The sequence below is a fragment of the Platichthys flesus genome, chromosome 5 (assembly GCF_949316205.1).
Source record: "Platichthys flesus chromosome 5, fPlaFle2.1, whole genome shotgun sequence".
NCBI classification, from domain to species: Eukaryota; Metazoa; Chordata; class Actinopteri; order Pleuronectiformes; family Pleuronectidae; genus Platichthys; species Platichthys flesus.
This window is the reverse complement of record NC_084949.1, coordinates 28,086,804-28,109,908: the sequence shown is the minus strand read 5'-3', so window position 1 is coordinate 28,109,908 and position 23,105 is coordinate 28,086,804. Positions and strand designations below refer to the sequence as shown.

Below are 23,105 nucleotides of genomic sequence, written 5' to 3'. Positions count from 1 at the left end.
AAGCGGCGGTGTAATCTCCCGATCCAGCATCGAACAGACGGCGCCGGGATTTGCTATCATTTCCTCCAGAAGCTTCAGTTTGAATCCGGTTTCAGTTTGAGCTGCGGACCCTCGGTTCATGTCCCGGTTCTGCTCAGGAACCAGCATGTGCTCCGAAAATTGTTCCGAGCATTTTATTCTGAAATCTTCCCTTCGCGTCTTGTGACCTTCAAACAGATTTCTGGGAATGTTCCGGTTCGGATCAGAAAACATTCTAACAGAAGGTCCTCTGCAAAACTGTTCCTGGAGGTTCCTGTTGGTTCCTGTTGGTCCCTGGTGTTTCCTGAATGTTCATATTGGTTCTTGAAGGGTCCTGTTAGTCCCTCTTGGTTCCTGAGGCTTCTTCTTGGTCACTGGATGTTCCTGAAAGTCCCTGAAGGTTCCTCTGGGTTCTTGAAGGCTCCTTATGTATCCTCAAGGTTCCTGTTGGTTTTTAAGGGTTCCGGTTGATGCCTGAAGGTTCATCCTGTTTCCTGAAGGGTCCTATTGGTTCCTATTGCTTCCTGAAGGGTCCTATTAGATATTGAAGGGTCATATTGCTTCCTGAAGGGTCCTATTGGATCTTGAAGGGACCTGTTCGTTCTTGAAGGGTCCTAGTGGTTCCTGAAGGGTCCTATTAGATATTGAAGGGTCATATTGGTTCCTGAAGGGTCCTATTGGATCTTGAAAGGTGGTTTTGGTTCCGGTGGGTTCTGTTAGACCTGTTCTGGTCACATGAAAATAACCTTTCAAGAACCATGTAATGAGACATTAATAAAGTCACACTTTAGCTTTTTTAACCTTAAATAATGAACACAAATATTTTAAATATTGAATCTGTACAAGCTTGAATAGTGACGTGTTTAAACTTTTAGTTATGAAAATGGTTTTGAGCCCTGAATAGTTTTCCTATAATGAGAAACAATATTGTCTCATTATCATTTCAAAATTAAACACCTTTATAAAAAAGACAAAGATATTTTCCTCTTGAAACTGCACAAATTATATATTATCTGTTGAACAGAGGTAAATTTCAACATTACTGTTTTCAAACTTTTTCTTTCAAATCAAAAGTTCCTGACAGTTCCACAAAAGTCAGTCATTTCAGTTTTTATAAACTAAACTTAAAGTTTTGGATAAATTAATATATAATTACATTGTAAACAAACAGTAACAAATTATTCAGATAAAATAAACTTGTTTATTTGGTGGATAATAAACTTTTTATTAAATGTTATCAAATGATATTATAACGTTCTTAAATTAAAGTATATTAATTAAATTAACAATAAGATGAGCTGCTTAATTCAGATGAAGTTTTGAAAATGTATTTATTTAATTTAAATGTGTATATAAAGTGATTTAAAGAAAATATTTAGTTTTGGTATCAGATTTGTGTACGAAGTCGAAACCAGATTTTAAAGTGATGGATTGATCCTCGTTTGATATTTTAGCTCAAACCTTTTCTTCAGGTTACGATGATTTAGGTTTTAACGACATCTTGTTTCCTACGAAAAAAATCCCAACAAAATATAGCTGTTAGTATGTCTGTTAGTATGATTTATTTTAACCTTTCGTACATTTACGACAGAATTAGAGTTATTTTTGTATTTTTATTTTTCCAAGTGGTTTAATTGATCGTTGGTCAAAGTTAAAGTTCAACACAAGATAAACACAATCACTTTATCTCCAATGGAATGTTTTTACAGTGAAACACTAAAAGTTAAAATTTCATATTTAATTCCATTTTCCCTGGAATTCTCCGTGTCGTCAGTTTGAAGCTTATGTTTGTGTTTTAGCACGAGCTGCAGTTTGAATCATGGGAGGTGTAGTGGGATGTTACACAGACCAGTGACGGACCACAGCTCCCAGCAACCTTGAGTTGGATGAAAGGGGATTTGAAAGTTTTGGAGGCAGATGAGATCAAAGTCTTCGATCTTCTCAGAACAGATCAAAGGGAGAAGACGATAGGTTTTAGTTTTTTCCGGATGTTTCCTCTGAGCTCCTGGTTCTGAGGGAAGATGTCTGATAAGACGGCTCCTCGCTGCCAGCTGAGGCTGGAGTGGATCTACGGCTACCGGGGGCACCAGTGCCGGAACAACCTGTTCTACACCGCGGGCAAGGAGGTGGTGTACTTCGTGGCCGGGGTCGGGGTCGTCTACAACACCCGAGAACACACCCAGAAGTTCTACCTGGGACACAACGATGACATCATCAGGTGAGGAGCTGCACCTGCAGCGGAAGAATCCAGATTAAAAAGTCACCTGATATATTCTGTTTGTTTTGATTTGATAAACAACAACAAGCAGTTAACTTCTTTATTGATACGTCCCCCGTTCCCACACTGACTATCTGAGGTTTACTCTCAGTTTGTTTGTAATGAACTCTGCAGGGGGCGCTGTCTGAAGTGTTCTGTCTGTCCCCCCCCCCCCCCCCCCCCCAGTCTAGCCATCCATCCCGATAAGGTCCAGGTGGCGACGGGTCAGGTGGGTAAGGACCCGTACATCTGCATCTGGGACACGTACGCCATGCAGACCGTGTCCATCCTGAGGGACGTCCACTCACACGGAGTCGCCTGTCTCGCCTTCAACTCTGACGGACAGGTGAGACCACGCCCCCTCCTGATGATGTAACACTGATCACATGACTGAGTCCCTGTTGGGCGGTTCCACCTCTTTGAATGGGAACGCTCGTTTCTACTGTTTCACCTTCAGCTGATTTATGAACCAAAATAAACTCTGAGAATTATTGTTGATTCATTATTGATGAAAATTTGTTAAATACACATAAAACTATAAATGTTGAGAATTACTGAGGCTCCAGGAAGCTACCCTGAGGAACTCCTCCTGATTAACTGTAGAGATATGAATATATATTCTGTATCAAACCGCTGGTGTCGTCCCATTGTGTGTCTTGATTGTGTACTTCTTGTTGGTTTGTGTTAGCGGCTGGCGTCGGTCGGTCTGGACGCTAAGAACACGGTGTGTGTCTGGGACTGGAGGAGAGGACGGGTGCTGGCCACGGCCACCGGCCACTCGGACAGAGTACGACTCCTCATGACTCACGATCAAGAGACACATCAACAATCATTACTTTATTATATCAGCTTCATTATACAGTTTTATTGATCAGAAATGTGTTTTTATTTGTAGGATTTATGACAAAACTATAAAGGATATAATATCAAGGTGTAAGAATTTACAGATTAGTACAGTAAAGTAGAAGCAGATGTGGATCAGGGTCTCTGATGTGATGATGGTGCTCCTGCAGATCTTTGACGTGACCTGGGATCCGTTCCAGTCCAGTCGACTCGTCAGCTGTGGAGTCAAACACATCAAGGTGAACATCATATGAATCCAACGGGTTGTCATTCAAAGTCCTATTAGTCTCATGTCTAATATTCAACCTGTGTGTGTGTGTGTGTGTGTGTGTGTAGTTCTGGATTCTTTGTGGAAACGCTCTGACTCCCAAACGAGGGATCTTTGGGAAGACGGGCGACCTGCAGACCATCCTGTGTGTGTGTGCAGCCAAAGAGGAGCTGACCTACTCCGGAGCCCTGAACGGAGACGTGTACGTGTGGAGAGGGGTCACTCTGATCCGGACTGTGCAGGCTGCACACGGGGTGAGACACCACACCTCCACCTGCACCTGCACCTCCACCTCCACCTCCACCTTCACCTTCACCTCCACCTCCACCTCCACCTCCACCTCCACCTGCACCTCCACCTGCACCTCCACCTCCACCTCCACCTTCACCTCCACCTGCACCTCCACCTGCACCTCCACCTCCACCTCCACCTCCACCTGCACCTGCACCTCCACCTCCACCTCCACCTCCACCTTCACCTCCACCTGCACCTCCACCTGCACCTCCACCTCCACCTCCACCTCCACCTCCACCTGCACCTCCACCTCCACCTGCACCTCCACCTCCACCTCCACCTCCACCTTCACCTCCACCTCCACCTCCACCTCCACCTCCACCTTCTTCTCTTTCACACCTCGCTCAGTTCACACCTAAATATCAGAGCGGTCCAGACCAATGCACCGAGTCCGACCAGAAGAGGAGTTCAGGGTCTGGATCCAACTGAACCTGGTTCTGTTGGATTGCAGTGGAAACACTTTGTTGGATAGTTTGTACTTTTGGACCAATCACAGGAAGTAGAGTCAGAATTAAACAAGAGAAGAAGAAGAAGAAGAAGAAGAAGAAGAAGCAGCTGCAGTCTTCATGTCCGACGTTAACATGTTTGAACAACGAGAACATTCATTTGGTGCATTTAAAATGCTATGAAGTACTGTGGAGTACTGTAGTACTGCAAAGTACTGTAGTACTGTGGACTACTGGAGTACTGTAATACTGCGGAGTACTGTAGTACTGTGGAGTTCTGTAGCACTGTGGAGTACTGTAAAGTACTGTGGAGTACTGTGGAGTACTGTTGTACTGTGGAGTACTGTGGAGTACTGTAGTACTGCGGAGTACTGTAGTACTGCAGAGTACTGCAGTACTGTAGTACTGTGGAGTACTGTTGTACTGTGGAGTACTGTAGTACTGTAGTACTGCGGAGTACTGTTGTACTGTGGAGTACTGTGGAGTACTGTAGTACTGTAGTACTGCGGAGTACTGTGCCTGAAGGTGCTGATGCTGCGAGTGATACTATCATGATGTTACTATGGCAACCAGATGAGGCGTTTCATTCATGTTCTCCATTCAAACAGAAAGACCACTACCCCCCCCCTCCCCCCCTCCCTTGTGAAATCCTAATGGTGCCTGTTGTGTGTTTGTGTGTCTGTGGTGCAGGCAGGGATCTTCAGCATGCACGCCTGTGAGGAAGGATTTGCCACCGGCGGCCGGGACGGCTGCATCCGGCTGTGGGACGTGGACTTCAAACCAATCACCAAGATCGACCTGAGGGAGGCGGAGCAGGGCTACAAAGGTCAGGACTCCGTCATGTGTGTCAGAATGAACACGTGACCCCTATCAGACCCAGACAGGTCCCTATGGACCTCAGACCAGCAGCTGGTCTCCTTCACAGAATCACTTTCTCTTTTATTTGCTTCAAAGCACATTTTTCATTTTGTTGCCAAAATAGTTTCAATGGAGCTGAATTCATTTTATTTTGAAAAGTTGTGAAGCTGGGTCAGAGGACTGTGTCAGTTATTAGTTGACATGTGATTAATGAAAGAATAACATCAGTTCAGTAAATCATTCAAAGTGATATATCAACCACACACGTGAGCAGTGATGATGAACACAACTCTTCTCTCTGCAGACTCACAACAAACAGCTCTGAGCACAAACTATGAGAAGTGACAGAATGTTGTAGACGAGTCTGAGTTTGACTCACGAACAACGAGGACTAATCCTGAAGTATCAGCACAAGAGTACACAACATTACAAACACACGTTAACAACAGGGAGTGTTTGCAACAACATGTGACTGCATGTCGGGGGTCACAGGGAAACAACTCAGATGTTCTGTCAAAGTCTTACATGGTTTTGATTCTGAGGTTTTCGTGGTTGAAGGTTTTAACACGTGGACCAGGACTCTCCAGTGTCAGGAGATGAAACCTGTTGCTCTGGTTTGAGTGAAGGTCTTCTGTTTCAGGTCTGTCGATCCGCAGTGTCTGCTGGAAGGCGGACCGGATCCTGGCCGGGACTCAGGACAGTGAGATCTTCGAGGTCATGGTCCGAGACAGAGACAAACCAGTTCTGCTGATGCAGGGTCACAGCGAAGGCGAGCTGTGGGCACTGGACCTGCATCCCAAACAACCAGTGGCTGTCACTGGGAGTGACGACCGCTCGGTCAGGTCGGTCGGACCCACCGACACCACCACCTCAGCTCTGCCACCAGGTGGCGTATTCTCTGAGCTCATCTCTGTCCTGTCTGTCCCTCAGGCTCTGGAGTCTTCCTGACCACACTCTGCTCGCTCGCTGCAACATGGAGGAATCTGTTCGGAGCGTTTCCTTCAACAACGACGGCTCCCAGCTCGCTCTGGGCATGAAAGACGGATCCTTCACCGTGCTGCGTGTCAGGTGACCTCTCTTACTCGGGCTAGGGTTTGGTTAGCTTGGTTAGCTAGAGGCAGTTAGATACAGAAGGAGACCCAGGGCTCTGTCCTTCTTCTGTGAAAAGTAAACTGACTCAGCAGTGACTTGCAATTATGAAGATGACACTCAAATGTAGCTTGTGTGAGGCTGAGGGGTCCAAGCACTGAGCCCTGTGGAACTCCACTCATCCTGTTGGTCCATGTTGGTGGAGAGTTGTTTGGAAACTGAGTACGTTTCAGGTTAAAAGACAAAGATTTAAACTTTAACATGTGAGATAACAAAGTGTTTTCTTCAGGGACATGACAGAGGTGGTTCACATCAAGGACCGGAAGGAGGTGATCCATGAGCTCAAGTTCTCTCCAGATGGTTCCTTCCTGGCGGTGGGATCGAACGACGGGCTGGTGGATATCTACGCCGTTGGCCAGCGCTACAAGAAGGTGGGTGAGTGTTGCCGCTCCACCTCCTTCATCACCCACTTGGACTGGTCCGTGGACAGTCGCTTCCTGCAGACCAATGACGGGGCTGGAGACCGGCTCTTCTACAGGATGCCAGGTACCGCACTGAACCTCACTGGCTTTGATTTGTATTGTACTGCCTTAACTTTTACCATTACACTGACTTTCCTCCCAAAGACCAGTGACCTCCTGACCTTTAACCTCGTCCCTTGTCCTCAGCAGGTAAGCTGGTTACTAAAGAGGAGGCGAAGGGGATCCACTGGATGACGTGGACGGGCGTGGTGGGGGCTGAGGTGAATGGTATTTGGCCCAAATACTCCACCATCTCTAATGTGAACTCTGTGGATGCCAACTACAGCAGTGCTGTGCTGGTGACTGGAGACGACCTCGGCCTCCTCAAACTCTTCAGGTTCCCCTGCCTGAAGAAAGGTCAGTGTGATGGTTTCACTGGAGGAAGGAATTCAGATGTGTAAGTCTTTGATGGAGCAGGAACTTAAGGGGAACCCCTGATTCTTTGATTTAATAATTAACAAACATCGAAAGTTGAACCATTCGATTTGGTCTAACTTGTGTCCGTCCTGGGAGACGGGTCCTCACATGTGTCTCTGAGGCTTCTACCTTCTTCACCTGTTAAAAGGTTTCAGTTGTTTGACTCTTGTTGAAGAACAGAGGACGTCTCACTTTGCTAAAGACGATGAGACAAACTGTGATTTGTGAATATGAGCTCTACTAATACAATTTGATTGATTGATTTTATGAGGGAGAGCCATGGATTCTAAATGCTGCTGGACTCCAGTTTGTCCTTCATGTGTCAGTTCCAAGATGAGTTGATGGATTAAACCACTTTATGATCTCCTCCACTAATTCGTATCTCCTTCTTCCAACAGGAGCCAAATTCAAGAAGTACATCGGTCACTCTGCACATGTGACCAATGTTCGCTGGTCCAACGACCTGCAGTGGGTGGTCAGCACTGGTGGAGCTGACCACGCAGTCTTCCAGTGGAGGTTCCTGCCTGAAGGCGTCATGAATGGTGTTCTGGAGCCGCTTCTACAAGGTCAGACCAAGATTTACTACCTCTGCTTTATTTGTCCCTTATAACGACCTTGTTCTGGAACAAGTTTTAACCACAGAACTCAACAATCTATTCTTTTGTTATCCTGATTCATCTGCTCTATTTGTTATCTCTAAATAACCTTGAACGCTAACATGCTGTTAACGAAGTGTTTTCTCTGGGCGGTGTCTTCAGAGGGTTACGCTGACTCCAACAGTGGAGAGTCGGACTCGGACCTGTCGGACGTCCCGGAGCTGGACTCGGACATCGAACAGGAAGCTCAGACCAGCTACGAACGCCAGGTCACCAGGAGATCAACATCTTCTCATGCTGTGAATAATCCCTGGAAACCCGTCTGACTCACCTGTCTCCCTCTGCAGGTGTATAAGGAAGACCTGCCTCAGCTGAGGAAGAAGCTGATTGGCTCTCTGAAGCGGCAGAAGTCTCCGGAGGAGGGGCTTCGTCTGCAGTTTGTTCATGGGTAAAATCAAAAGGATCAATCAGTCTGACTTTATCAGAGCAAACAGGTTTCCTCAGACTTTTATTGTGGCGGTCCTGTTCTCTATGTTCTGAAGGTATCGGGGGTTCGACTGTCGTAACAACCTGTTCTACAGTCAGACGGGCGAGGTGGTGTACCACGTGGCCGCGGTCGCCATCGTGTACAACCGGCTGCAGCACAGTCAGAGGTTCTACCTCGGCCATGACGACGACATCCTGGGCCTCACCGTCCACCCGCTCAAAGACTTCGTGGCCTCGGCACAGGTACTGACTGCAGCAGGTGAGTGTCACACTGGCTGAGAGCGTCTCTGATTGGCTGTCTGTGTGCTCAGGTGGGCAGAGACCCAGCCGTCCACGTCTGGGACGTCCAGACCCTGAAGTGTTTATCACTGCTGAAGGGACACCACAGCAGAGGAGTGTGTGCCCTGGAGTTCACAGGTAGGTCCTCACCGGTCCTCACACCTGAGTCACAACTTCTACTTCTTCACCTCATCATGGTTCTGGTTCTGTTGCAGCCGATGGGAAGAGTTTGATTTCAGTCGGAATCGATGAGTGTCACTCCATCGTGATATGGGACTGGAAGAAAGGAGAGAGGCTGGCCAAGGCCAGGTACACACGCCTGACACAACAGAACCTGAACACAACACACCTGAACACAACCTGAACACAACACACCTGAACGCAACACGCCGGAACACAACACACCTGAACGCAACCTGAACACAACACGCCTGACACAACACACCTGAACACAACACACCTGAACGCAACACGCCTGAACACAACCTGAACACAACACGCCTGACACAACACACCTGAACGCAACACGCCTTAACACAACACGCCTGAACACGACACGCCTGACACAACACACCTGAACACAACACGCCTGAACACAACCTGAACACAACACACCTGAACGCAACACGCCTGAACACGACACGCCTGAACGCAACCTGAACACAACACGCCTGACACAACACACCTGAACGCAACACGCCTGAACACAACACACCTGAACGCAACCTGAACACAACACGCCTGACACAACACACCTGAACACAACACACCTGAACGCAACACGCCTGAACACAACCTGAACACAACACGCCTGACACAACACACCTGAACGCAACACGCCTTAACACAACACGCCTGAACACGACACGCCTGACACAACACACCTGAACACAACACGCCTGAACACAACCTGAACACAACACACCTGAACGCAACACGCCTGAACACGACACGCCTGAACGCAACCTGAACACAACACACCTGAACGCAACACGCCTGAACACAACACACCTGAACGCAACCTGAACACAACACGCCTGACACAACACACCTGAACACAACACACCTGAACGCAACACGCCTGAACACAACCTGAACACAACACGCCTGACACAACACACCTGAACGCAACACGCCTTAACACAACACGCCTGAACACGACACGCCTGACACAACACACCTGAACACAACACGCCTGAACACAACCTGAACACAACACACCTGAACGCAACACGCCTGAACACGACACGCCTGAACGCAACCTGAACACAACACGCCTGACACAACACACCTGACCACAACACGCCTGAACACAACCTGAACACAACACGCCTGACACAACACACCTGAACGCAACACACCTGACCACAACACGCCTGAACGCAACCTGAACACAACATGCCTGACACAACACACCTGAACACAACACGCCTGAACACAACACACCTGAACGCAACATGCCTGAACACAACCTGAACGCAACACGCCTGAACACAACACGCCTGACACAACACACCTGACACAACACGCCTGACACAACACGCCTGAACACAATGCATCTGAACACAATGCATCTGAACACAACCTGAACACAACACGCCTGACACAACACACCTGAACGCAACACGCCTTAACACAACACGCCTGAACACGACACGCCTGACACAACACACCTGAACACAACACGCCTGAACACAACCTGAACACAACACACCTGAACGCAACACGCCTGAACACGACACGCCTGAACGCAACCTGAACACAACACGCCTGACACAACACACCTGAACGCAACACGCCTGAACACAACACACCTGAACGCAACCTGAACACAACACGCCTGACACAACACACCTGAACACAACACACCTGAACGCAACACGCCTGAACACAACCTGAACACAACACGCCTGACACAACACACCTGAACGCAACACGCCTTAACACAACACGCCTGAACACGACACGCCTGACACAACACACCTGAACACAACACGCCTGAACACAACCTGAACACAACACACCTGAACGCAACACGCCTGAACACGACACGCCTGAACGCAACCTGAACACAACACGCCTGACACAACACACCTGAACACAACACGCCTGAACACAACCTGAACACAACACGCCTGACACAACACACCTGAACGCAACACGCCTGAACACAACCTGAACGCAACACGCCTGAACACGACACGCCTGAACGCAACCTGAACACGACACGCCTGAACGCAACCTGAACACAACACGCCTGACACAACACACCTGACACAACACGCCTGACACAACACACCTGACACAACACGCCTGAACACAATGCATCTGAACACAACCTGAACACAACACGCTGACCTCTCCTGATGGTTTGTGCTTCAGGGGCCACAAGGAGAAGGTCTTCGTGGTGAAGAGCAACCCCTTCAGGATGGACAAGCTGGTGACTGTGGGGATCAAACACATCAAGTTCTGGCAACACTCAGGTAAATTCATGCTTCCTCCATTTTCCTGGTTTCATTCCTCGTGAAGAGAAACAAACCTTCACACTGACTCACACGTGTCCTACGTTATAGTCCAGCTGTGTCCCTGATTCCAGATCAGGTAACAGAAACATAATAAAACGTGTGTCCGTCCTCGTCCTGCAGGGGGCGGTCTGACTTTTAAACGAGGGATCTTTGGGAACCTGGGGAGACAAGAGACCATGATGTCTGCGTGTTATGGTCGATCCGAGGACCTGGTTTTCTCTGGAGCCACGAACGGAGACGTTTACATCTGGAGAGACACGACTCTGATCAAGACCATCAAGGCCCACGACGGCCCGGTGTTCGCCATGTGCTCCCTGGACAAGGTTCCATCCCTCCTTCTCTTCCCCTTAATGACATCGTTCAGTTATTGACTCTGAACTTTCATATGTTCAAATGGTCAATAAATAATAGAATATCTGAAGATCTGTGTTCTCTTCTGCGTTCACTCTCCAGGGTTTTGTGACGGGGGGGAAGGACGGAATCGTGGAGCTGTGGGACGACATGTTTGAGAGATGTTTGAAGACGTACGCCATCAAGAGAGCCGCTCTGTCTCCGTCTTCTAAAGGTTTGCTGCTGGAGGACAACCCGTCCATCAGAGCCATCACCCTGGGACACGGACACATCCTGCTGGGAACCAAAAATGGAGAAATCCTGGAGATCGACAAGAGCGGACCCATGACCCTGCTGGTCCAGGTGAGAAGGATCTGTGAAAACCTGGATCCAGCTGAGGTGAGGACGTCTGTTCCTTCAGCAATAAACGTTAACTGTGTCTGTGTGTGTCTGTGTGTGTGTTTGTGTGTGTGTCTGTGTGTGCAGGGTCACATGGAGGGCGAGGTTTGGGGTTTGGCTGCTCACCCTCTACTTCCTGTCTGCGCCACCGTCAGTGACGACAAAACTCTGAGGATCTGGGAGCTGTCGGCCAATCACCGCATGGTGGCTGTCCGCAAGCTGAAGAAGGGTGAGGGACGTGTGTTACTGTGTGTTACTGTGTGTTACTGTGTGTTACCTGTGTGACCTGTGTGTAACCTGTGTGTAACCTGTGTGTAACCTGTGTGTAACCTGTGTGTGACCGGTGTGTTACCGGTGTGTTACTGTGTGTTACCGGTGTGTTACCTGTGTGTTACCTGTGTGACCTGTGTGTAACCTGTGTGTGACCTGTGTGTGACCTGTGTGTTACCTGTGTGTTACTTGTGTGTTACCTGTGTTAACCTGTGTTTACCTGTGTTTCACCTGTGTGTTACCGGTGTTTACCTGTGTGTTACCTGTGTTTACCTGTGTGTTACCGGTGTGTTACCTGTTTGTTACCTGTGTGTTACCTGTGTGTTACCTGTGTTACCTGTGTGACCTGTGTGTTACCGGTGTGCTACCTGTGTGTTACTTGTGTGTTACTTGTGTGTTACTATGTGCTTCCTGTGTGCTACCTGTGTGTTACCTGTGTGTTACATGTGTGTTACCTGTGTTTACCTGTGTGTTACTATGTGCTTCCTGTGTGCTACCTGTGTGCTACCTGTGTGCTACCTGTGTTTACCTGTGTGTTACATGTGTGTTACCTGTGTTTACCTGTGTGTTACTATGTGTTACCTGTGTGTTACTATGTGCTTCCTGTGTGCTACCTGTGTGCTACCTGTGTGCTACCTGTGTTACCTGTGTGTTACATGTGTGTTACCTGTGTTTACCTGTGTGTTACTATGTGTTACCTGTGTGTTACTATGTGCTTCCTGTGTGCTACCTGTGTGCTACCTGTGTGCTACCTGTGTTTACCTGTGTGTTACATGTGTGTTACCTGTGTTTACCTGTGTGTTACATGTGTGTTACCTGTGTGCTCCTCAGGGGGGCGCTGCTGTGCCTTCTCCCCCGATGGGAAGGCTCTGGCAGTGGGTCTGAACGATGGCAGCTTCCTGGTGGTGAACGCCGACACTCTGGAGGACCTGGTGTCCTTCCACCACCGCAGAGAGCTCATCTCCGACATCCGCTTCTCCCAAGGTACTTGAACCCACGGCACAGGTGTGAGCGGGGGTTGTGCGGAGGTTGTGCGGCGGTGGGTCACAGCTTTGTGTGTTTCAGATGCAGGGAAGTACCTGGCTGTGGCGTCCCACGATTCCTTTGTGGACATTTACAACGTCCTGACCAGTAAGAGAGTCGGCATCTGTAAAGGATCCGGAAGCTTCATCACCCACATGGACTGGGACTCCAGAGGTGAGCTGCTCTGATGCTAAGCTAACACACCTCCCAGCTCAACTGAACTGATGCTAAGCTAACACACCTCACAGCTCAACTGAACTGATGCTAAGCTAACACACCTCCCAGCTCAACTGAACTGATGCTAAGCTAACACACCTCACAGCTCAACTGAACTGATGCTAAGCTAACACACCTCACAGCACACCTGTTCTGATGCTAAAGCTAACACACCTCTCAGCACACCTGTTCTGATGCTAAGCTAACACACCTCACAGCACACCTGTTCTGATGCTAAAGCTAACACACCTCCCAGCTCAACTGAACTGATGCTAAAGCTAACACACCTCTCAGCGCTACTGGTCTGATGCTAAAGCTAACACACCTCTCAGCACACCTGTTCTGATGCTAAGCTAACACACCTAACAGCACACCTGTTCTGATGCTAAGCTAACACACCTCTCAGCACACCTGTTCTGATGCTAAGCTAACACACCTCACAGCACACCTGTTCTGATGCTAAGCTAACACACCTAACAGCTCACCAGTGCTGATGCTAAGCTAACACACCTCCCAGCACACCTGTTCTGATACTAAGCTAACACACCTAAAAGCTCACCAGTGCTGATACTAAGCTAACACACCTCCCAGCTCAACTGAACTGATGCTAAGCTAACACACCGAACCCCCTGACAGCTCTAACTACTGAGTCTCTAATCACACCCATAGGTTTTCAATGTGATGTCATCAACATCTCACACTGACGATTAAGGTCAGGTGGATTCTAAAAAGCTAACATGCTAACATTAGCATACAAGGGTTCCTTTAGTGTTATTGCTAACACCTGGGATGTTAGCATCATTCTAAATATTAGCATAATGACATTAGTGTGATGAGAATTTAAAAACCACACATATTACCACACAGACCAGATGCACACGCTAACTACACGTCAGGACACGTGGCTATGCCTAGCTAACACGTTAATGTCTTTAAGGTAAACTGCTGCAGGTGAACACCGGAGCTAAAGAGCAGCTGTTCTTCGAGGCTCCACGAGGACGGAAGCAGAACATCAGTGTGGCTGAGGTCGGTTCTTCTTCATGTTCTTCATCCTCACGTGTTCTTCTTCATGCTCACGTGTTCTTCCTCAGCTTGTTTGTACGATCACATGGTGTTCCTGTGTTTCCAGTTTGAGAAGCTGGACTGGGCGAGCTGGACGTCAGTGCTGGGTCCGACCTGTGAGGGAATATGGCCGACGCTCAGCTTCGTTAACTCCGCCTCCCTCACCAGAGATCGCAAGCTGCTCGCCAGCGGAGACGACTTTGGGTTCCTGAAGCTCTTCAGCTTCCCGTCCAGGGTGAGACTCCGACTCTGTCCTTTACCAGATCTCCTGCTTCTCCCTCTGACCTGTTCTGAAACAACCTCAGGGCCAGTTCGCCAAGTTCAAGAAGTACGTGGGTCACAGCACCAACGTGACCAACGTCCGATGGTCCAATGACGACTCGGTGCTGCTGTCAGTGGGCGGGGCCGACACAGCTCTGATGATCTGGAGCAGAGAGCCACCGGGACACAAGGAGAGTAAAGCTGTGGACAGCGAGGAGTCGGACGACGACCCCGAGGAGGACGGAGGTAACCCATCCTGAGAAGGTTCTGGGTCTGGGTCCAGCTTCAGACCTCCAGCTCCTCATGGTGAGATGTTGTGGACATGTTGTGTTTCCAGGTTACGACAGTGATGTGGCGCGGGAGAAGGTGGTGGACTACGTCACAAAGATCTACTCTCCCAGCATCAGGAACATGTCAGGAACCAAACCTCACCTGCAGCACAAAGAGCTTCCTGTGGAGGAGAGGTACCGAGTCACATGATCAATACACAACACGAAACTCCACCACACAATCCTATACAACTTTGATCTGAATGGTTCCTGACCTTTGCCCCTCGGTCCCGGTCAGGCCTCCGGTGAGCCGAGCTGCTCCGCTGCCGGACAAGCTGCTGAAGAACAACGTGACCAAGAAGAAGAAGGCGGTGGAGGTCAGTACCCGGTCCAGCTCAGTCCTCGGACTCCGGGCCAGGACTCAAACAGCTGTTTGTGTTTCAGGAGCTGGTGCTGGAGCACGTGTTCGGGTACCGAGGCTTCGACTGTCGCAACAACCTGCACTACCTCAACGACGGCGCTGACATCATCTTCCACACGGCCGCCGCCGTGGTGATCCAGAACCTGTCGGCCGGTCGGTGAAGCTCTGACGAGGGGATTCTCCTGAGAGAAGCTGCTGGTGTTACACCTCTGCTTCCTGTCCTCACAGGAACTCAGAGCTTCTACCTGGAACACACCGACGACATCCTGTTTCTCACCGTCAACCAACATCCCAAATACCAGAACGTCATCGCCACGGGACAGATCGGTGAGTCACATGACAGGAAGTCCACTCAGCTGCAGCAGACACAACTTCCTGCTAATGCCTGTTACCACCACGAGCATGGACACATCTCACCTGGAGAGACACACACTGCTCACGTCAGCCTGCAGGGTCGACATGTCACAATACAACACAACATGTTCTCACACAATACGACAAGTTAGGAAGGGAACCATGAGATTGTCGGGTACGATCCATCACCACATGACATCACATGTCATTGAGCTGACGCTTGGTCCAGAGCGACCTACATTTTTAGATCACTCAACATTTCTGAGGGCTCATTTAGGGGTTCAGTGTCTTGCCAAGAAAACTTAGGCATGCCGATGGGAAAGAGTGGGATTCGAACCGACAACCTTCATGTTGCAGAACACCCGCTCTACCCCCTAGGCCACGCTCTCAATGTGTGACACGTGCTATGATATGACACAACATGATGTGACATAATACAAAACGATACCATACAACACGTGAGTTCACGATACGACACAACATGACACGTCGTTGTGCGTTGAGTGACAGTCAGAGCTCCTGTAATGTGCATCATCATGTTGTTCTCATGCATGACTCAGCTGCTTTTCGCCCATCGCACTTCTTTTCTTTTGTGCTTCGTCATCGTCACGCTCCACGCCACCACCAGGTGACCTCAGCGACCTGCCAGGTAAGACTCACTCATCACGGATCCATTCATCACATGATCCTGTTCTCTGGTGTTTAACCTGTCGTTGCTCTCGGTGTTTAGAGGCTGAGGTGTCCGGTGAGTACCAGCAGAACCCCCCCCCCCCCAGAGACCACGTCTGCACTGATCTGGAATCAGATGAAAACGCTGCTTCATGTGTTTCTCCACTAAAACTGGTCAATGTCACCAACTTCTACAAACACAGAAATAATAATAATTGTTATTATTATCATCAGAATACATTTCTTCCATAATTTGTTCCCACTACAACACAAACACATTCCACACACATGACACCAGCTGAGCTGATAACAACACATTTGTCGAAGCTGAAGACAAACATGAAACTTTGAATCAGGTGGAAGTCGATATCGTTCTTGGCAAACTAATTAAATTATTTAGTTTTTGAATCATTAGCGTTATTTCGTGTTTCTCCACATCAGTGTGGGCGTGGCAGCCTCACATCAGCATGTTGACCTCAGCTGGTGTCTGTGGTGTCTGTGGTGTCTGTGGTGTCTGTGGAAGTGATTCTTGTTTTTCTATACGAACAATGTCAGGACGTGAACTTCAGGCATGAAGACACTGATCTTTATCTGCTCAACAGAATCCTGTTAGAGTCCAGATCTCATGGAACATCTGGTTCAGAGCAGAACATCTGGTTCAGAGCAGAACATCTAACCGTCGACAGATGTTCACGATGATAATGTTTTATTAATAGATCACATTTAAGTTAAATCACAGTTTCTCCAAACCAGTTTTGAATCTGGGCCTCCTCCTGGAGTTTTATTTAACGTGGATCAAAGAACTCAGAGATTGAAGATCTGTTTGTTCAGGTTGTTTTTGTTGTGATGTTTGATTTATTCAGTTGTTTTCATGTGGTTCTAACTTGTGTAGACTTTAAGAAGAAGTGAGGCCTGTGTGATCGGGACCAGTTGTGTAAATACTGTGGTTGTAAATGTGTGAATACAACAAAGCACTTCAGATTTTCCTGACTCAGCAGTTTGCTGTGTTGACTCAGCACGTAGCACCTGTCTCCTCCTGCTCCTGAACCACATGAACGTCCTCAGTGTCTCTGCCTGCTCTCCCTCAGGATCCTCGTTCCATTGAGACTCTGTGTCATTGTTCCTTTGGTTCCACTTCACCTTTAGTTCAGCAGCTCCTTCCGTTTCACTCTCTTCTTCTTCTTCTTCTTCTTCTTCTTCTTCTTCTTCTTCTTCTTCTTCTTCTTCTTCTTCTTCTTCTTCGGTGGGTGACTCCTGATTCTGAATCTCTCTATTTTCGGCTGCTCCTCTGTTGTTGTTCACAAACCTGGAAACAGCTGTTTGTTAGTTTCCTTAAATCCTTGGTTCACATTAGGTCCTAGGCTCCACAGGTATTAACTCTTTGCCATCTTTGGTATGAACTGTGGAACCTCAAGTGGGACCATAAAGAACCTTGAAGATGCTGTGGTCCTTAGTTCCTTGGTCCAGTGGTTCCTGGCTGTCCCTGGACCCTCAGGTCCGGGCTCCATGCTGCCTCGGCTCCTCGTTTCTTCAGCTGTTTGGTTTCTATGGTTCTCCTTTGTGCTCACAGGCCTGTCGCCATCCATCCACGTGTGGGACGCCATGACCAAGCAGACGCTGTCCATCCTCCGCTGCTCCCACGCCAAAGGTGTCGGCTACGTCAACTTCAGCGCTACAGGGAAGCTGCTGCTGTCCGTGGGGGTGGAGCCTGAACACACCATCACCGTGTGGAGGTGGCAGGAAGGTACCACAGCTTTTCAAAATACATACATCATTTCACTTTGAGCTTCTATAGTCAGCTGCCTCCATCAAGGCCAAACAACCACATGACTGTCAAGCTCCTATAGTAGAACTATAGGAGCAGGAAACAGGAAGTGGTTTATTTCATTTAACAAACTGAAGGAACTTTATTGTGGATCCACAGTTCTTCTTAGAACCAGGTCTGGTGAAGCTTTGTTTCGTGGTTTAAGTGAACGTATTACAATGAATGTTCCATCCCGGCTGACCTCTGACCCCCCCCCGCCAGGCACCAGGGTGACCAGTAAAGGTGGCCACGCCGAGCGCATCTTCGTCGTGGAGTTCAGACCCGACTCCGACACCCAGTTTGTGTCGGTGGGAATCAAACACATCAAGTTCTGGACTCTGGTTGGAGGTTCGCTCGTTTACAAGAAAGGTGTGATCGGCTCGGTGGAGGACGGCCGCATGCAGACCATGCTGTCGGTGGCGTTCGGTGCAGTAAGAGACACTTCTCCACATTTTAACTTAAATCAAAACGAATCTCAAGTTTGTCAGAATTAGATGCTAGTCCGTCTTTTCCTCATCCAGAACAACCTGACCTTCACCGGGGCCATAAATGGAGACGTGTTTGTGTGGAGGGAGCACTTCCTCGTCCGGGTGGTGGCCAAGGCGCACAGCGGCCCGGTGTTCACCATGTACACCACCCTGAGGGACGGCCTCATCGTCACGGGGGGGAAGGAACGACCGTGAGTTCTCCAACACCCGGGCCTCGCCTGAGTAGCTGGTGATCCTTAACGACCGGAGGCAGGAAGTGGACCGACACCACAGGAAGCAAAGACAGAGGATGTTACCAGAGTGGACTTTGTCTTCTAGTCCAGACTCACAGATTCTGTCTCCACTGAGACGAGTGACGCGTCCACACAGAACTCCCATAGTCCTCCTGGGGTCCACATGTAGACGGGGGGCAGCAAATCAATCAATTCTTATTTTCACTCATTAATCATAACAAGGTGCATCATCCTCTGATGTTAAGAAAAAACTACAAAAAAGAACCTTTAATGGGAGAAACTTCAGAAGTGTAACATGAATAAATAACAATAGTTACAACATGAATGAGGAGGTGACTCCATGACTGAAGCTCAGCAGCTTGACTCTTGTTGGTGTGTTCCTCAGGACTAAAGAAGGCGGCGCTGTGAAGCTGTGGGACCAGGAGATGAAGCGCTGCCGAGCCTTCCAGCTGGAGACGGGTCAGCCGGTGGAGAACGTCCGGTCCGTCTGCAGAGGGAAGGTCTGAGGAGCACAGAATGGATTCAGCAGTATTAACTGAAACTGTGTGATCAGTGTCTCATGCACTTGGATCCAGAAGAGAAGAACATTCAGCTCAGTGAACCTGTCCTGAGAATATTGTGAATTTAAATCAAAGTCATTTAAGATGTTCCCAGTAACAACCTGTTTTGATCAGCTGGTTCCAGATGTTAGAGACACTTCAGAGACGTTGTGGTAGAAGGATCTCGACTGACGCCTCTGACCTTCTCTTCATTCTCTGTGAATCAGGGAAAGATCCTGGTGGGAACTAAAGATGGAGAGATCATAGAGGTGGGAGAGAAGAACGCAGCCTCCAACACGATGATCAACGGCCACACTCAGGGGGGAATCTGGGGTTTGGCCACTCATCCTTTCAAAGACGTCTTCATCTCGGCCAGTGACGACGGGACCATCAGGATATGGGACCTGGCTGACAAGGTGAAGATTGAGCCGAGAGTCTTCTTCTTCTTCCCCTGGTGCAAGGCTTCATCTTTCCACTTCTCCTCCTCTCTCAGAAACTTCTGAACAAGGTGAGTTTGGGTCATCCTGCCAAGTGCACGTCCTACAGCCCCAACGGAGAGATGGTTTCCATCGGGATGGAGAACGGCGAGTTCATCGTGCTGCTCGTCAACTCCCTCACGGTCTGGGGCAAGAAGAGGGACCGCAGCGTGGCCATCGAGGACATAAGGTAAGAGGTCTGGACGTGGTCAGTGCTACACACTCGTTGTTCCTCAATCAACTCAACCTGTTGTTGCCCCGTGGGTCAGGTTCAGTCCAGATAACCGGTTCTTGGCCGTGGGCTCAGTGGAAAGTGCCGTGGATTTCTACGACCTTTCTCTCGGGCCGTCCCTGAACCGGATCGGTTACTGTAAGGACATCCCCGGCTTCGTGATCCAGATCGACTTCTCTGCGGACAGCAAACACATCCAGGTTAGAGAGTGTTGAGTTGGGTTTTGTGTGTCTCAGTTTGTGAGTCTTTCTCTCTCCACACAGACGGTTCACCTGCAACCGAAGAAGCTCAAATGTGATTGGAGCAGAAACCAGAAGCTTTTACACATTATTTTATTCACAGGGAGAATCTGTCAAAGTGTTTTTATTATTAGTTTTGTGGCAGATGCAGTTTTAACTGCTCTTAATGTTCTTGTGACCTTTGACCTTTGTCCTCATGGCTCAGTGTAATGTTGATGTAGCAGCTGAAGGTCTATCTGTTCTGCTCCAGGTGTCCACCAGCACCTACACCAGGCAGGTGCATGAAGCTCCCTCAGGGAAGATGGTAACGGAGCCGTCCACCATAGAGAGGATCACCTGGGCGACCTGGACCAGGTGAGAGCTCAGGGTGGTTCTCCGGTTCTCCGACACTAGAGCAGTCTTGGCTTTAAACGATGATCTTCAGAGCATCACAAACTTTAGATCAATGGACTAAATATAGAACTTCTGAAATTAGCTTTGGAGCTCAAGTGTAGAACTAAGGGAACATCTGTAGATCTTGAAGAACATAGTGTGAGGATTAGGGAACAAGCTGCAGGACACACAGAACTGGAGATGTTTTCAGACTCAACTCTGTAGTTAGTGTCTGTGAAGCAGCAGCAGGTTGTCGGGTCCGACTCCTTCACAACACCAGGAACAGGTGGGGAACATTCAGAAGAGGGGCGGAGCCTGTAGAGCAGCAGGAGGCGGGACATGATGTATATATATTTATATGTATATACACATTTAAAACGTTTTGGAAACCTCATCTTTTTCAGACATGTGACTAGGGGGCTGCAGGAACATGTGAGACTTCAGATCTTTCTTGTTCCTCAGTAGAACCAGCGAGGCCGTGGAGTCTCTCAGATCTTTTAAGATCCATTTAATTCTAGATAAATCAGTGATCTGTGTCTTTGTCTTCTTGTCTCCAGCGTCCTGGGGGACGAGGTCCTCGGGGTCTGGCCTCGTAACGCGGAGAAGGCCGATGTGACCTGTGCTTGTGTTTCCCACGCCGGCGTCAACCTGGTGACAGGAGACGACTTCGGCCTCATCAAGCTCTTTGACTTCCCCTGCTCCGAAAAATTTGTAAGTGAACTTTGCAGCCGATGAGTTGGATGAGTTGGATGAGTTGGATGAGTTGGATGAGTTGGATGTGGGAGCTCATCAGCTGCTGGTGTTTGTTACAGGGGAAACACAAGCGTTACTTCGGTCACTCTGCTCATGTGACCAACATCCGCTTCTCCTGTGACGATAAGTACGTGATCAGTGCCGGCGGCAGCGACTGCAGGTGAGATCTGAACCAATCATGAAGAGCAGAGACTGACTCAGTGGCTTCAAACCTTCATCCTTCTGTTTCCTCTTGTTTCCAGTTTATTTGTGTGGAAATGTCAGTGAGTCTGGACGTGGTCTTCTCTGGTGAGACTGGATTCTCCTGAGCCTTCACCTGATCACAGCCGACAGGAGGTGCCAGCTGACCCGGGGGCACGTCTCCTACATCCAGATGTTTCAATGTGGAACTCAAACGTTTGTGGTTAGAAGGTGAAGAAGACCTCAGTAGGGAGGTGGTAGCTGTTTGATGTAGCCGTGTTTCTGTTTGTCAGGATGTGCCTTCTTCACAAAGTCTGACCAAACATTTGATAAACTTTATGATAACGTTGGTGCTATGATCAGAGGTCATCAGGGCTTTCACAGGTACGGAGGACGAACAGTGTCTCGTTTGTTTTTGTAACTCGTTCTGTCTGATGATGATGATGATGATGATGATGATGATGATGATGATGCAGTGAGTATCACAGTGAAGTAGAATCAATTACATCAAGATGGATCTTTGTTTGATCCCAGTTATAAAACCGAAGAAACAGAAAACCTTTTTTTTTAAATGAAAGAATTCTACCTCAAACAGATGAAGTGAAACTGAATCATATTTAAGGCAGAAAATATTTATTAGAATTAAATTGTGAGCAGAACAAGAGTGTGGACGACCTTTGCATCTTTGCCTCTCCACAAGGTGGCACTATGTTTTTTCTCTGTATTTATCTGCTGTTAAAAATAAATACAAAATTGAAATTACTTTGTAACGTCTTGTTTTAAATGAAAATATCATCAAAAAGTTTAGAATGTTTTATCCTGAAGTTGTTCATCAACACAAAAGTGTTTCTATAAACGTCTGTGTTTTGTGTAGATTAGATTCAATTTGTTGAACTACACAACTTCACCACTAGATGCAAAGAAGTGATAGAAACAGAAACAACAGTTCATGTTGTTGTTTTCAGAAGTTTGTTTCTGAGTCAGCAGCTGCTAATGCTAATGCTAATGCTAGTGATGATAAGAACTCACAGCTGCTCAGTGGACGTGGTGGAAACTCACCTGAGCAGTTTCACATCCTGATTCATGATCAGTGGTTTTATGGGATTTTTCATTATGTTTACAGTGTTTTAAGAAAATTGATTGATTGATTATTTATATAAGCCTCGGAAAACACATTGAGGAATAAGACCCTCATTTACAATGGTGCCGAGGGTACAATGAGGAGTTAATACATTGAGAAAATAAATAAATAAATAAGAATGAAATAAATATCCATATATACATACAGCAACACACACAATCAACCCTGACGATTCAAAATCAAAAGGAAAGAACAAATGATTATGTTCAAATGTTTTGAAAGTAAAACATTGTGGGACACATGATATCTGGTGTATATTCAAGTGTTAATTGTGACTTATTATTTGAAGTGAATTTCTGATGTATGTTATTTTGAATGAAGAACATTATTTAATCATATCAGCACCGGTTCACATGTTGGACAGGAGAGATGCTGAGGGTGAATAAAGGAAACGAGCTGTGGGACCTTTATCAGATGTGTTGGTTCTAGACGATGAGCTGAAGGAACCGAGGGAAGAACCACGGCTGGTTTGAGAAC

General features: G+C 48.0%; 1 protein-coding gene across 3 annotated transcripts; it reads left to right on the top strand.

Moving 5' to 3' along the window:
* The first annotated feature begins 1,784 nt into the window (after nucleotides 1-1,784).
* On the top strand, nucleotides 1,785-22,216 carry LOC133954128 (echinoderm microtubule-associated protein-like 6). 3 transcript variants are annotated; one of them, XM_062388444.1, is made up of 42 exons: nucleotides 1,785-2,236; nucleotides 2,462-2,621; nucleotides 2,964-3,062; nucleotides 3,289-3,357; nucleotides 3,455-3,640; nucleotides 4,817-4,952; nucleotides 5,625-5,826; nucleotides 5,915-6,052; nucleotides 6,363-6,619; nucleotides 6,742-6,951; nucleotides 7,410-7,577; nucleotides 7,770-7,876; nucleotides 7,955-8,055; nucleotides 8,150-8,336; nucleotides 8,405-8,510; nucleotides 8,588-8,681; nucleotides 10,755-10,855; nucleotides 11,018-11,220; nucleotides 11,351-11,590; nucleotides 11,714-11,855; nucleotides 12,728-12,880; nucleotides 12,962-13,093; nucleotides 14,073-14,161; nucleotides 14,265-14,432; nucleotides 14,503-14,704; nucleotides 14,796-14,922; nucleotides 15,026-15,104; nucleotides 15,172-15,301; nucleotides 15,377-15,475; nucleotides 16,131-16,151; nucleotides 16,233-16,247; nucleotides 17,742-17,915; nucleotides 18,198-18,406; nucleotides 18,497-18,654; nucleotides 19,082-19,196; nucleotides 19,463-19,651; nucleotides 19,729-19,901; nucleotides 19,981-20,143; nucleotides 20,433-20,536; nucleotides 21,112-21,265; nucleotides 21,367-21,467; nucleotides 21,550-22,216. In XM_062388444.1, exons 1-42 carry the CDS (start codon nucleotides 2,040-2,042, stop codon nucleotides 21,572-21,574), a joined length of 5,883 nt encoding a protein of 1,960 aa, XP_062244428.1. In that variant the 5' UTR covers nucleotides 1,785-2,039; the 3' UTR covers nucleotides 21,575-22,216. The 3 variants fall into 3 exon arrangements, with proteins under 3 accessions (XP_062244428.1, XP_062244427.1, XP_062244429.1); XM_062388443.1 differs by lacking the exon at nucleotides 16,233-16,247; XM_062388445.1 differs by lacking the exons at nucleotides 16,131-16,151; nucleotides 16,233-16,247.
* The last annotated feature ends 889 nt before the right edge of the window (nucleotides 22,217-23,105 follow it).

What these genes read in the sequence shown, in the direction of transcription:
- LOC133954128 (XM_062388444.1), top strand. Translation starts at nt 2,040, where the DNA reads ATGTCTGATAAGACGGCTCCTCGCTGCCAGCTGAGGCTGGAGTGGATC. An exon ending in AGTGACGACCGCTCGGTCAG is followed by an intron (nt 5,827 to 5,914) that starts GTCGGTCGGACC and finishes TCTGTCCCTCAG; the next exon opens with GCTCTGGAGTCTTCCTGACC. An exon ending in GAGCTTCCTGTGGAGGAGAG is followed by an intron (nt 14,923 to 15,025) that starts GTACCGAGTCAC and finishes GGTCCCGGTCAG; the next exon opens with GCCTCCGGTGAGCCGAGCTG.